This window comes from Poecilia mexicana, unplaced genomic scaffold (assembly GCF_051168715.1).
Source record: "Poecilia mexicana isolate PSO_F unplaced genomic scaffold, ASM5116871v1 scaffold_5, whole genome shotgun sequence".
NCBI lineage: Eukaryota > Metazoa > Chordata > Actinopteri > Cyprinodontiformes > Poeciliidae > Poecilia > Poecilia mexicana.
In genome coordinates this window covers 18,601,957-18,617,026 of record NW_028263374.1, presented here as the reverse complement: position 1 = coordinate 18,617,026, position 15,070 = coordinate 18,601,957, and the positions used below count along the sequence as shown (strand labels likewise).

Sequence of the window (15,070 nt, the reverse complement as noted above, 5' to 3'; positions counted from 1 at the left end):
AAAACAAGCAGAAGAATCAGAGGAACATTCTATCTATGAATACAGTCGTCAATAGCTACAATAACTGAAGAATTTGTATTAATATAACATGAGCTTTTGACATATTTCAACATGTATCCCAGTTGCAAGGGATTAAGTTTGAGTAGAAAAAAGGATCATTAGTATATATAGTGATCCTTTTTGTGGATCACTATGTATACACACAATGTGTTTGTCAAACTATATCGTTCATTAATTTTACCGAAATATAAATCATAATTCCATATTTCAACATCAGTAATATTTTATTTAGAATCGTGTTTGGGCTATTTTACATCACTACCTTGTAGTTTATGGCACTCCGTAAATAGTGGACGAATAAGAAGCCTGAACGTTGTCAAGGAGACGAATGTTCCACCTGATTGGTTAAAGGTCAGTGAGTCTGACTGCAGCCTATCGCCGAGATCAGCTGATTGCTTCATCCTCTGTGCTGCTAGCGGAACAGCTGGCAGTTATGAGCCCACTTGTCGATTTAACATTATATAATAAGGTAAGACTATTCATCTTAAGAGTTGTTGTGTGAGAAAGAATGGTTTTGGTGTGTCAATGGTGAAGCTTCGGTGTGAGTAATTATTTTAGCCCTTGAAGCTAATATGCGTCAGTGGTTGAAGCTAACAGTTAAGACTGTATGGACGTTTCCGTTTGTTTACTTCTTGTTAATCGTCTTTTTTGTTGAATATATTAACCCTAGGAAAATATGCGTGTTCATTAGTTGATATAGTGAGGTATCGAGCATAATAAGTTACATTTCTAATGTTGTTTTTGTGTGCGGCCCACTTGGTTAGCTTACAGTGAAGCTAGCATAATGATAATATGCTGAGTTTTATTAGCTTTTATATGGTACAGTTTACTCCAGCGACATGTCGACCGCGGAAATACTCTAAAATTTGTGCTTTCACTTTCCATTTAATTCTGAGCGTTTTTCTTTTTACTTCATTAAAATATACAATTACCAAGGGCCACAGAATAACAGCAAGAGCAATTACAAAATATACATTTTGAAATAAAATAGCAGTCCAATTTGAGTAAAGAAAGTATGACTTAATAGTCATAGGAATCCACTGTTCATATTCTGTTCCTTGCGAATAGGTGAAGCTTTGGAAAAATTGTAAAACCTGTTATACAGGTTTTACAATTCATTCATTCATTTATGTATGTTGTGAGTTTTCACTAGCTGTAAGTCATAGTCATTAAGATATTAAACATTTACAGGGGTATTTAACTTTTGGTTGAGCTTCTAAATTAAATTACTGAAATAAAATAACTTTGGTTATATTCAAATGTATTACAAAATATATATTTTGAAATAAAATGGCGAAAATAAAGAGTCTAGTTTTTCTCTTTTTTATAGAGGTTCAGAGGTTGCAGAAGATTCATAATGAGCAAATGAAAATCACTACATGATGAGCCAATATCAACAAAGACAATTTGAATATCATTAAAACACAATAAATAATTTACTTTAGCTTAAATACTCATTTGTTGTCTCAGATTATCTCATACACACAAAGCTGTGATCACCTAAATAACATATAATTTAAAGATCTGGGTTAAACTCTGTTGAATACACAGTTAGAGGATATTTTCGGGGTAGTATTATTAGTTAGGTTAATTAAGAAAATACTAAATTCTTTTTAATAACCACGATTAAAGAGCAAACAAAATCTCTTTCTGTAGACCATCTTGCTATTATTCCAAAACTGTTGTTTTCACAGGTGAAATAGTTTGTATAGTTTGCTGTTTGTGAAAGTTATAATTTATGAGAACGTCATTTTGTGATCTTTTAATGAAAAGCTTGAGCACCGTCTTTAGGAAATGTGTGTGCTGGAATCTGGTTCCATGTGTTATCCTGCAGCTTGTCAGCAGCCACTAAGCAAACAGCTGCTGCTTTACACTAACCAGGCGGCCGTTGTCTGATTAGGAACGCTCTTATTATTTGTGCTCTCTTTCACTTTCCAGCTCCTGGCCTTGCTGAGAAACTGAGAGCATCTGGCCAACCGAGCGGAGCGGAAGCGTTGACTGGAGATAAATAATGTCTTATCTCTGAGGATGGGAGGAAGTGGATCCAAAGTCAAAGGTTCCTGGCCTTTCTCAGGCAGCGGAGGGGATTCAGGGGCCGATGGAAACGAGCAATCTGTGGCCCGACTGAAAGGCTCCAGGAATGCAACACCATTTGTGTTCACAAGAAGGAGGTACAGAAAGGTTTTAGTTTTAAATGAACAATTTTTAATCCATTAAGTCATTTAAAAACCCAATATTAAAGAAAATTTGACACTTTTTTTTAATCATATCTAAAGAAATGCTTGTAAATGTCAGTATAAACTGCACTTTGAATTGCCTTGTTGCTGAAAATGTGCTATATAAATAAAATTACCTTACCTAAACCTTTTAACCAGAAGATCTCCTTGGAAAAGGTCTAAAAGGGATTTTTAATCATCACAGTAACATCGTTTGATGCACCATTTAAACTTCACATACAATTAAACATTAAGGTCTCTAAAAGTTCATTATATGTCTGGATTACACCCCTCTGTATGGGTGTTTTATGAAGTAATCATTGTTGGCAACTGCAACTTCTCTGTTAGACTGTTATAAGCTGACTGTTGTTCTGTCCTGTCTTTAAATTTTCTCTATTTTAATGGTCAACACATCAGAGGTGGTGAAACCACTATGACCCAGTAATCAAGTGGATTATTGAGCAAATCAAACAGAACCAATCTGGAGTAATAATCCTAAATCTAAATGAAAATGCCTCATTTTGATTTCAGTGTTAAAACTCTCTGTTTTTTCAGCTCCTTGTACTTCGATGAGGATGGGGATCTAGCCCACGAATTCTACGAAGAGACGGTGGTGACAAAAAACGGCAGGAAAAGGTCGAAGTTGAAAAGGATCCAGAAGAACCTGATTCCACAGGTGAGCGTGGACACACAGCAGCAATTACCCAGCATGTTTTCCCAGAAACTGCTCCGTTTGTTAATTGGGAAATTGTTAATCTTTCAGGGAATCGTGAAGCTCGATCACCCGTGCATTCATGTAGATTTCCCCATCGTCCTCTGTGAGGGGTGAGGAGTTTCTCAGCTCTGATCTTCTCAAAACTTTACAGCGAAACTTCTACAGTCAGACAGGATCGTGGTCAAGACTGGGAAAATGGTTCTGCTTGGGAAAACATCGAACACTCAGCCTGTATTGTTAAATTGCTCCATTTAAACTGTGGTTACAGAGAGTTCTGTTCTCTGCTCTCCTTGCTATCACTTTGCAGAAGTAGTGCCGGAAATGGTTTACAAAACAAATCATCTGACATGTAAGCCATCTTGGAGAAGTATCCACATCGTATTTCCCCTGTGAAGTTTTTTCTTCTTTTGTGCTGGGAGAAACTAAAATGATGTGAAAAGGCTGTAATTGTTTCTGCCTTCGGTGAAACGCTAAACTGTGTGTGTTAAACTGTACGGTTCTTTTTACATGTTGGTTAGATCTGTGGAAGACGGATGGCGGAATAAAGGGTAGCAATAAAAGTGGATTTTTTTTTAAGTTCTTATGCATATATGCTCATGTTCTGTATCGTCATGTCTGAGTCTGTCTTAGCTTCTGGAGCTCAGACCTGCACTAGTGAACATAATGTACTGTAAATACTTTCTTAGTTGGAAATACTTGAATAAATGTTTTAATGAACTGAGTTGTGACTCAAATCTTTGCATTAATGTCATTTTTTTTTTAATTTTGTAATCTATGTCTTGACAGGTTTTTATTTATTTTTTTCCCTTTAAGCTTGGTTCATACTGCAGTTATTGCTCTTTATTACTGAAATCTTTTAACGTGAGAGAATTGTAGGGAAATATTTGGCTGAAAGTTTGAGTCAGCATCTTTGGTCAATTTTTTTTTTTTTGGTCTTTGGTCGATTACTAGCTGTGTTTCCCTACAATGCACATTGTGCATTTTGCTCACAAATGTGCCCAAAATGTTGATATTCCACTAATGGAGAAAAAAATTGCAGTGTTTCCATTAAAAAAGAAATGCAATTTAAATCGAGTGTGAACAAATTTGTTCATACGATGAGTCATTAAAACCATACTTCATTCTCCATTGTCCTCTTCTAATAACATTTGGTTGTTGATCACAGTTCCCATGTGTTTCCAGTAGGCAAATTTATTTTTGTAATTCCAGTTTGTGCAATTTTGTGGTCAATGGAAACGCAGCTAGTGGGACAAGCTCACTAATAGTCAGTTTAGCATTCAAATGACCAAACATGACCTGAAAAAGAATATCCTGAAAAAAATGACCTGAAATTTCTTGAGAATCTTCTCACACTTTTTCAAACTCTGAATCTCATAAAATTATTACTAACGCTCACTTTTGAATTCCTTGTTTGGAATTCTCTGAACTAATTTGACACGCAAAACTGCTGTGATGAATTTTGACATCCATTATCTTCTTGGATGCGCTTTGACAAGAGTTACTATTAAGATTTTGTTTGGCGGGTTCAAGTCCAGTACAATTTCTAGACGGATGGGTACACTGGGTTTATGAAGAACTGGACATGGTCAGCAACAACACTGGGGTTTAAGCAATCCTCTGTTGGCACTAATGGGACTCAAAGTGGGTCAAGTTGAATGCATGGGTTTATATTTTGACCAAATTGTGACCCTACAATCTGAATGTTTGGGCTGAAATCGAGACACGTCATACTAGACATTTTTTTCCCAAACTATTGTCCAGTTTAGTAAAGCTTGATGTTGTCATCAAGGTTTGACATTTTCTCCATTCATACCTGAGTCATAGCAAGTTATTTGAGCTATTATTGTCTTTCGTCCTGAACCAGTCCATCCATTCTCATCTGACCTCAACAAAAGGACAAAAAGCTGGACTTGTTTTATAACAGGTCATTCTATGTAACATTAGAGATGATTGTGTAGGAAAATCCTCATAAATGAATAGTTTAAGAAATCCTCAGAGCACCCTGTCTGGCACCAACAACTGTGTTGCGTTCAAAGTCACTTCAATCCCCTTTTCATCCTGTTTTGGTGCTCAGTCTGAATGTCATCTCGTCTAGACGCCTAAGTGGCCACTGAGTGTGTGATGTCAATTAGTTTTGCCTGTGAGAAATACACCAAACATGTAAATAATGGAGGCTAGTTTTGCTTGGCTGTCTTTATTTGATCGGCTTGTTTTAAGTCAGAGTTTTGGGGATTCAGAGACCCATTAAGATGTTTTTAAATGACTCCACAAACATTAAAGTAATTTTCTAGGTATTTTTTTGTAATTTCCTTTAAAGCCTTTTTAAATGCTGGCGACTTATCCCATACTCAGGGCCATATTTCTTAAAAACCTTTAATTCCAGCAGAACTGATCGAGAATGATGGTGTCTGGTTTGGGAGCCGACTGACCTTTCCCAGAGGCTCCTGCTTCCTTGTCTGCTGTTTGACGAACATGAGGATGGCTCTTGGGTACCTAGCATGATGACTTTAGAGATCGTCTGCAAGCTTTGTTTGTCTCAGGTCTTATATGGCTGATTTCACAACAGACACACTCAGGTTCACCATATTTATTATAACGAGAGAAAATCAAGTTTGTGGTTAACAGATGGCATCAGATAAACGGACAGGAGCTGTCAGTTGCTGGTTGCTATGGTAACCACCAACCGTCAAGAGCAGCAACACAATTTATCAACCATTGAATGACAGGCAGATGGTAGTTACATTTACTTAACTTTTTCGAAAAAGAAAAAAAAAATATAATTATAACTTGAATAATTTTATTATGAAGTATCGCTATTTTTACTTTATTTCAGGATACTCTACCCACTGTGAGCAACTTCACTGAATGAGGAACAAACATGTTTTAGCCAAAAGTTAAAACATGTTTAATGTTTTAATTAAACATGTTTAATTGAAACATGTTTAATTAAAACATTAAACCTGCAGTTTTTATTAACGTTTCATTCATTTTTTTATTGAAAGAAACTGATTTGGGAAAAATGCTCTTTTGCCTGATTTTGTTATTTTTTTTGTTGCGTTTATGAATTATTATCATTTTTGTCCTTAAAATACCGAAATTGGCGCTTAACCTTGTATTTTGATCCATATGAAAATTTAATTTTTAAACATTAAATGATTAATAATTTAATCATTTACTCAGAACTTGAGTATACCAAATACTTTTTTTTTATTCTTGCTTGCGTAATTTCTTGGATGGCTACTTTTTACTTTTAACTGAGCAAAAATATGTTGACGTAGTGTTACTTTTATGTAAGTACAATTTCTGGGTACTTTGCCCACCTCTGACTATAACAAGAGAGAAAATAAAGTTGGTGGTTAACTGTAGTCCAAACGGGCACGAGATGTCTGTTACTGGTTGCTATGGTAACCTTCAACGGTCAAGGGCAGCGAAACATAACTTGAATGTCAGGAGAAAATAACTTTTTTGACGAAAAAAGTACGGTATGTCCCCTTAGCCACACTTTGGGCACTCCTGGTTTAAACAATCACGTCATAAAATCTAGTTAACGCTTTCTTACCACTAGATGGCAGCAAAAAGCTCTTGAGACATAAACCGTGTGGTTTTGTGTTCACTTGCATCAACACCACCGTTATCACGTTTTCTCTTTATCTAGCAAGATATCCAGAATACAAAGGTTGGATTTATGTGATCTGAGTGCAAAGAGATATGACGTGTTTGAGGTGGTTACCAGTTGGCTAAGGATCAAACTTTAATGGTAATGTAAATATATATTTCTGTGTGCGTGCTGAGTTTCCACAATAAAAGGGTAGGGCTTCCTCTGCAGCCCTACCCTGGTGTCTGTAATTGAGTGGAATGTGGTTGGGTGCGTTCTTGGGTCAGAGGTCAGTCACTTTGATGTGTTTCCTCTCCGCTCCTGTTTTGAAGTTTTGCTGCAAGTTCCCCCTCGACCATAAGGATGAAGCATAGAAGTCATGAACCTCGTGAAAGTGACAATGTGAAGCACTGTTCTGACCTGTGGAATGTGTTCCCTGATGTACACAATGTGAGCGTAAAGTGGGGAAGGGGGAATCGTCCATCTGAATGTGAATATGAGAGTCAGTCGTCATGAATTATCTGCAGTCCTCGAAAAAGTACGGAAATGTGCTTCGAATTATAAAGAGTGAAAAAGGAGACACTGCTTTCCTAGAAGTATGTAGGCTGAAGCGGTTTAAAGTGAAACATCTGTGAGTGCTGTTGCTGATGAATTATGTTGCTATATATATATATATATATATATATATATATATATATATATATATATATATATATATATATATATATATATATATATATATATATATATATATCTTACACAGCACATTTGAATGAGAGGGAGCTGAAAAAACTATTTCTTAGAAACAGTTCTGCTTATTAGAGTAACTTAATAAAGGAATAGTTCAGCATTTTATACTGGAGGTTCTGTTGAAAAACTATTTACAAGTTTCTTATTTATGCTTTATAGCGCTTAAATGTTTCAAGTAATTGAACAATATCCATCCATCCACTTTTTATACACCCTTGTCCCTTAGTGGGGTCGGGAGGTGCAGGTGTCTATCTCCAGCGAACGTTTTGAGCGAGAGGTCGCCAGTCTATGCTAATTTTTAGCATCAGAACTATGGGTTCCAACCGACGGGCACATTTGGCAGGCCCCGTTTATATTACTTCAGAAATTTTCTAGTTTATTGTAATGCTCTGTTCCTTGTGTCTTTGGATTCGTTCCCCTCTTGATTTATTGTTTCCCTGTGTCTCAGTTCGTCTCCTGTGTTTATCGTTCACCTTCCTCAGCTGGCCAGTTTGCTTCCTCTTCATAGCTGTTCTTTTCCACCTGATTTTACTGTCTGTCTCAGCTGCTCCCATTTTCCTCTGATTAGTCCTCCTTCCGTGTTTTGTCTACAGGTACTCTGTTTATATTTTCAGTTTTTTATGCTAATTCAGATTTCTTTTCTGCATTTTATTCCAGCTTCAAAGTCACATTACATTATACCATTGGAAAAGAAATTGAGTTTTACTCAAGTCTGATTATTGCCATATTTATTAGATCAAGAAACCACTTAAATATAACCTGTCTGATGGGATGAATTAGGCTACTAAAGCCTTAAATCCAACACATCGAGCCCTAAGTTAAAGAAATTCAAGAACGAGAAAAAGAGGAAAATAGTCTTTGAGACTCCAGTGAACTACAGTGAGAGCCGATACTCACAAATAGAGAAAACATAAAACAATTGTCAACCTTTCCAGCAGTTTGCATAAAACTATGGAGCCCCTAAGGGGACATGGAGAAAAAAAAGAAAAGAAAATAAATCCTGTTTGAAAAATCGCGAGTTACTTTTTTTTTTTTTTTTGGCGGGAAAGGCATTTTTTTATGTGGTAAAGTGTGTCTACATAGATCATGGAGGACGACTTATATCATTTTCTGCGGTCCAGAGATGTCCCAGAGGAGGATATCATGCAAATGCAAAGAGACAAAAGTAATTTCTCCGACTGAGACGTCTTGCCTGCCTCATTGCCACCCCTTGGGGATCCAATTCCTTCAACACCAAGCGCACATCTTCTTTTCTCACACGAAGTCCATGCTCTCTGCATTTAGCGTGCATCCATCGGTAACCGTGAAGCTGTCCAGAGGACTGCAGCTGGTTATTAATGAATTCAACCAAAACTGCCAAGTCGGAATAGGACTTGCGCCGAATGAGTCCCCGCGCACTGAAAACTCTCTTCAGATGTCTCTCACTTATACAAAAACCATGTCTGCTGTCAGGCACTGATTTGATATGTTTATACTCAAGCCCAAGCTCGAAATAAAATCTATATATCTACCCCATGGGTGTGTCTCCTCCATCACTGTGATTATGTCATTATGTTCTGATTCTGATCCGGATAAAGTTTCTCGAGATCCCAAGAAAAAAAAAAAAAAAAGTCGGACTCTCGAGAAAGTAAGTCGGGATTTCTAATTTTTTTCTCTCTCTCTCCATGTCCGATTAGGGGCTCCGTATAAAATCTCTTCAGAGGTTTTATACGGAGCACTGCTTGCCTAAAATAATAAATAGATAAATAGGAAACTTTATTAATCCCTTTCACAAAGAGAAAACAAATCTGACAATTTAAGACATTTATTTACCTTTTTGGTACTCGATATTGTAACAGTTCAGATATCTTCTTTCCTTTCTGAATGTAGTTTTAATACGAAACTATTGTTGTTATTGTCGTTTATTTATTTCAAAAAGGACAATAGGCATCACATAATATGCCAGAGTTAGCCATAAAGGCTAGTTTTTATCTGTTGTACCTCAAGGTAAAATCAATATAAATACAATGTAACGTTGTAAAAAATCTACAAGCTTTTACCCAATAATAATAATAATAATAATAATAATAATAATAATAATAATAATAATAATGTTAAATAAAAAGTTTTTTTTCTAAAAAGGAAATATCAAAATATCAAGTTACCAATTTAAAAAGAATAAAATACCTTATAGCCCAAAAGTTTACCACAATACAAACAATATATAGGCATATAAAAAAGCAAAAATATAAATAAGAATCACAAGATCATGAGCCAGACTTTTAAGTTAGTAGAAAATGATTGAAAACACTAAAACAATCACTAAAATGAGTTCTGACCAAATGTACTGTTCAGACACCTTTACTACCACTTTATAATACAATTTCTCTTATAGTTATGTTATCCATTAATCTTAGACACTTTGTAAATCATTAATAGCTCTTTATTATGCATTAATTAGGAGTGAAGACACAAAATCTACCAGTTTTTTGCCAATTAGAAATTGGCAAGCAACTGCCCATAAACCCATATGATAGGTTTATGGTTTATAAAAACATGTTCTTTACATTTTTTGCATAAAATCACCTATATTTTATCTGAAGTTGTTGTAGTAAACATTTCAGACTACCTGGAAGCACAATAAGCATTTGTAGACTTACTTTTTAGCATAAATTTTCCTTCTTATCCTTAATAAAGGCATAATAAACAGTTATTAAATTGTATTTATAGATTAATGGATAACATATTGTAAAGTGGTACCATGCCTTTTCATAAAGCATTATCTATCTGAGCAATGTTTTAACCAACTTTTCCAAAACAGCAACCTTCCAGTAAATAAAACAGATGTTTTAATGTTAAAATCTATTTGCCGCTGTGGGAGTGACAAAGGGTTGGGTCCAGGTTTACCCATAAGGCATTGAGATTTACAGTGTTTAGGAAACACAGTAACAGTGGCACTGTGCACTTCCATTTTCCCTCCCATTGTTTTCGCTTCCTGGCATTCACTTGTTCCTGCTGATGTAAAGTTCAGGAGCTTGAAGTCAAAGGGAAGCTGACACCAGAGGAAAACGAAGGCGAATCTCTGTTCCTTTCCTCCCTCTTTGTCCTCAATCATGGGTCGCCTGCGTTCTAGATTTCCCTTAACCTCTCTGCAGAGAAAAAGAGCATGAGGGACAAACTGATGACATGGTGAGGTGAGTCAGCAGAGCTCGGAGGATAAGCAGAGGAACTCACCCTGACAGGGAAAACAGCATCTTCCGGCGTCAAAGCTACCCTGGTCATGTGTTCAGACATCACAAGTAACACTCCTTTGACACAAGCCTAGCCTTGACCTCTGACCAGAAAAGTTGAAACAGCAGCACTTTGAATAATCTTTTACCATCTACACCAGAGGTGTCAAAGTCATTTTCATTTTGGCAATATCAAGATCAGAAATTTTCTCTTGGACCGGTTGTGCCAGAATGTATTGATAAAACTCATTAAAGGTGACCGATTATACTTCCTAAAAGACATTAAGACAGGTTTATGGGTTATAAAAACATGTTAATTACATTTTTTAAATAAAATCATTCTTAGATAATGAGATTTTCGTCTGTGCCTTTTCTGAGCTCCTTTCAGAATGAGCTGTTGTTGAGCATCTTGTCACTTTAAATTCAAATGAGCTGCTGATGGCCACAACTCAAAACTCAAAGTTTAACTCAGCTGTGAAAATGGCTGCAAACTGATGCGCAGCTATACAACCATGTATCTTTGATAAGCAGGAGTGGAGCATCCTGCACAACCAACAAGAATGCAGCAAGTGGTTTCTGGATGGTTAGTCAACAACAAAAAACTTATCTTTTCCAGCAGCCATTGTACAGCGAATACAGTGGTAAGACCAGCCAAGCAAATGGGCTGGAGCTTCGCTTTCACTGGGGTTGCTAGGTAACAGGCTGGGCTTCGCTGAGGTTCATAGGTGAGGGGCAGTGCCTGCTGATTTGTGACATTCGTGATTTGTGACATTTGTTACATTCTGGAGATTTTGAAATGGCTTTAAAAAAAGATAAAAAGAAAACATTCACTTATTGCCAAAAGCAGTTCTGTTTTTTTTAAGGGCTTTCGCTGTTTTTAGAAGCAATAGAAACCCAAATTGAAGTACAAAAAAGTGCAAAATAGGAATTTTGCATGATACGCGCCTTTAACAAACTGTTAAAAATATTAATAAATAGCTGTCTTTGCATTCTATAAGAACTATAACTATTTAAAAATAATCACATTAATCATTCTCTTTAGAATTTGGTGATTGTTTTTGTAATTTTTTGCAATCAAAAAGATTTTGTGGTGCTAGTTTAGAGATTTTTGCATGAAATTTTGCAATATTTGCGCTTTGTATGTCATTAAGTGTGACTATTTGTTACTCAATGAGGACTATAACTTTACACCCAGAAAAGCTGAAGTAAGTTATACTTCCACCTGCAGGTGGGAGGTAGAAGTCACCTAAACTTGATGTTCTTGATAATTTCTGCAGAGAATGTTCATTAAACTCACAAATAAATACAAAAAACAGAGAGACTGATCAATGTAATTTGGGGTCTGGAGTCCAGAGGTTCCACATAAAAATCTATGGTTGGGCCAGATTAAAAATCTAAAAGGCAAACAAGCTCTAGTCACTCATTTAATTCAGTGGTTTCAGACGTCCTCTGTCCCCATCCATATCTGCTGTACTTGGCAACAAGACAGCATGTGGTACTTGGGTACTTCAGTGAGTCATTGCCTCTGGCTGTCATCACATGCCGCCAGGCAGCAGTGACATCTGCATACCAGATGCCTTGTGTACCCACTGTCTGAAGTGTGCTCAAAGCGCTTGTGGAAAAACACAGCCACGAACACAGCTTGAATAAAAGCAAAAGGCCTGCATACAATTTTTCACTCGACTGAACAGAATGACTGCTTGCGCATTCGTCTATGTTTTAAATACACAGCCAACACTGATGTTTCACCACTGGTTTTAGGGTTAGCCATTACTTTTAGTGCTGCTGCCAGATGTCTCTCAATATCTTTAAGTGCAATTTCCTTCCTTGAAGTTTTATCTAAGGGGCTTTTTTCAGTTTGTACTCGAAAGGAAACTGCTGCACTTTAACTCCTTTATGAGGACAGATGTGAGTTTTTCACACTCTTTGATTTTTACAAGTAAAACCTAGTTTAAATTCAAATTATCTACTTTACCGTAGAGGAAATAAACATGGGGACACTCTTGGATTTTAGTGCACTTGAAGTATTAAAAGGTATTTGTGAAACCATGCACTTTAAAGAGGTTCGAAGGACATTTGGAAAAGAAAGAGTCCCACAGCAACACAGGTTCTCCACTATACATTAAAGCTGCAGTACCCTTTTTACATATTTGTTGAAAATGTCATTATGTTGTGACAGTACACTGCAAAAACACAACATCTTACCAAGTAATTTTAGTCAAGTTTCTTGTGCAAATATCTTAGTAAACTTGAAATAAGTTAAACTAACTTAAAAGTAACTTTTCAGCGAGATATAGTGGCTTGTTTCAAGTGAATAATTTCTTAATATTAATGAAAAAACACTAGTACTATTGGCAGATAAATTAACATGGAAAAATGTCTTGTTATATATTTTGCTAAAAAAGTTGCTTGTAAGTTAGTTTTATTTTATTTCAAGAATAGTAATATATTTGCACTAGAAACTAGATCAGAAATACACAAGCAGATTCTGCAGAGTTAAATTAACTCTATGCCGAGTTTATTTGGTCCTTATCTGAATTGGTGTTAATTTAACTCTTTCAGAGTTATTTCAACAAGAAATTGAGTAATTTTAACACTTTAAATAGTTCTAACTACTCAAACTATTGTTGAAATAACTCTGTAAGAGTTAAATTAATCCCAATTCTGAAAAGGACCAATTCGTTTTTGCAGTGTACAGCATGAGACAGATAATCTATGAAAAAATGTAACACCTTTACTTTTTCCCAGTGCTCCCAGTGCTAACTGAAAACAACCAATCAGAACCAGGAGGCGGGTCTTAGCGCTGCAAATCATGCTCAACCCTCAACTCTCCCTTGGTCTCTGCTATGATGCAGCTTCTCCCTGACAGCAATGCCTGCTGTAAAGGCTCAAGCTAGTTAGCATAGCCACAGATAACGGTGGATAAATTGTTTTCCTGTAGCGGTAGGTTGTTTCTACACCTTTAGCACATTTAGCAGTGTGTCCACAAAATTGATTGACAGCGCTAAGACCTTCCTCCTGGCTCTGTTAAGTTGGTTTGGGTTGGGAGGAGTGCATATCTTCAGACAGTAACAGCATCTAGTAGAAGGAGGAGGTGGCCAACCTTTTCACAGATTAACTGCCTCATAATGTACAGTCCCCCCATGGTGACATTTTAACAAATAAATAAAAAACATGTATTTTTATAAACATTTCGCACTGCAGCTTTAGCAGTGGGTATGAGGTACTTTTCCACTGTTCAGCTGTTCACACCCAGCTGAAGGTCAATATTAGTCTAATCTGATCAAAGGACATCGTCTCTGAAGCGTTAAGCAAACGTCTTGTGTTTATTTTGTGATGGTGGGACAGAAAAGACTTTTCATGTTGAATCTTCAATGTGTAAAACGTTGCTATGGAGAACTGCAACCCAAGATGCGCCTTTGAGTTCTCAACAGTGGACTTTGGATTTGATATTGCTGACTGCAGCCATGGGCCAGTCTGGCTTCAGGACATTGTGAAAACATTTATAGATTACTATTAATGTACATCTGATATATTCACTGGTATGTAGAATTTGCATACATCAGACTTGAAATATGATAGCGAACCAAATATTCATCACACCCATATTTCTTTACTATTGTATTGCACACATTGATAGACGGGATTCTACTGAGTATTCAACTTTCTTGTAACCAAATCTCCAGATTTATGAGGATTAACACGTAACTGCATTATTGAATGGCCTATTCAAAGTTCCCATCTTGAGAAGTTTCTAAGAGAAATGAAGTGTAGAATCAGAAGGTTGTTTATTTCAAAATCAACATTTCTCAGAACTCTGGTCAATGTGTCGCCTGAGCCAATCTCTATTTCTGTGCCACACCTCGACACATTTCACCAGAGAAGCGCTGCGGTGGCAGCTGCCCCGCTCCCTTTTTACTCACCATTCAAATAAGTGACAGAAAAATCTTTCTGTTTTTTTAAAATTGTTTCTCTGACTGCTTGTGACACCCTCAGGCTGTGAAGCCCTGGGCAGGGAGCCATATCGCTTATATCAAACTAAGGGAAAAAAACATGAATGCAAGACTCATAATATGCATGTAGTAATTAATTTGTCAGGTATTTATGCCAGATTTAGATAAATATATTAACATTTTTACTTATAGACAGACATAGCCATAACAAAGTGATCCTATTTACATAGAGTAATACTAAATAAATTAGAATATTATTTAAAAGTTAATTTATTTCAGCAACTTGATTTACTAAAACAGTTGTAATTTCTGTTAATTATGAAGATTCTTAGCTTAGGGCTAATAAAAACACAAATATTTAAGATTATAATATTACATCAGGCCAATAAAAATCATTACAGAAATATGGGCTTCATAAATATTTGTTTAAAACATGCTTAATGGTTGTTATTTTCCAAAAGTAATTTTAACAAACGGGCCTCATTGGAAAGAATATTATACTTCTTGGATGTGACTGTAGATGGGTTTGAAGTTGTCATGCAAAATGATTAACTGCTGTAATTACAGAAAGG

The 15,070-nt window shown here is 36.2% G+C and overlaps 1 protein-coding gene across 1 annotated transcript; it reads left to right on the top strand.

Annotated features, from left to right (window-relative positions):
• Nucleotides 1-373: 373 nt before the first annotated feature.
• Nucleotides 374-3,712, top strand: tusc2a (tumor suppressor 2, mitochondrial calcium regulator a). Its single transcript, XM_014999051.2, has 4 exons — nucleotides 374-529; nucleotides 1,999-2,231; nucleotides 2,832-2,952; nucleotides 3,040-3,712. Exons 2-4 carry the CDS (start codon nucleotides 2,089-2,091, stop codon nucleotides 3,103-3,105), a joined length of 330 nt encoding a protein of 109 aa, XP_014854537.1. The 5' UTR covers nucleotides 374-529; nucleotides 1,999-2,088; the 3' UTR covers nucleotides 3,106-3,712.
• The last annotated feature ends 11,358 nt before the right edge of the window (nucleotides 3,713-15,070 follow it).

Coding starts and splice junctions, on each gene's coding strand:
- tusc2a (XM_014999051.2), top strand. CDS start 2,089: ATGGGAGGAAGTGGATCCAAAGTCAAAGGTTCCTGGCCTTTCTCAGGC. Junction 2,232..2,831: donor TTTGTGTTCACAAGAAGGAG/GTACAGAAAGGT, acceptor CTGTTTTTTCAG/CTCCTTGTACTTCGATGAGG. Junction 2,953..3,039: donor AGAAGAACCTGATTCCACAG/GTGAGCGTGGAC, acceptor TTAATCTTTCAG/GGAATCGTGAAGCTCGATCA.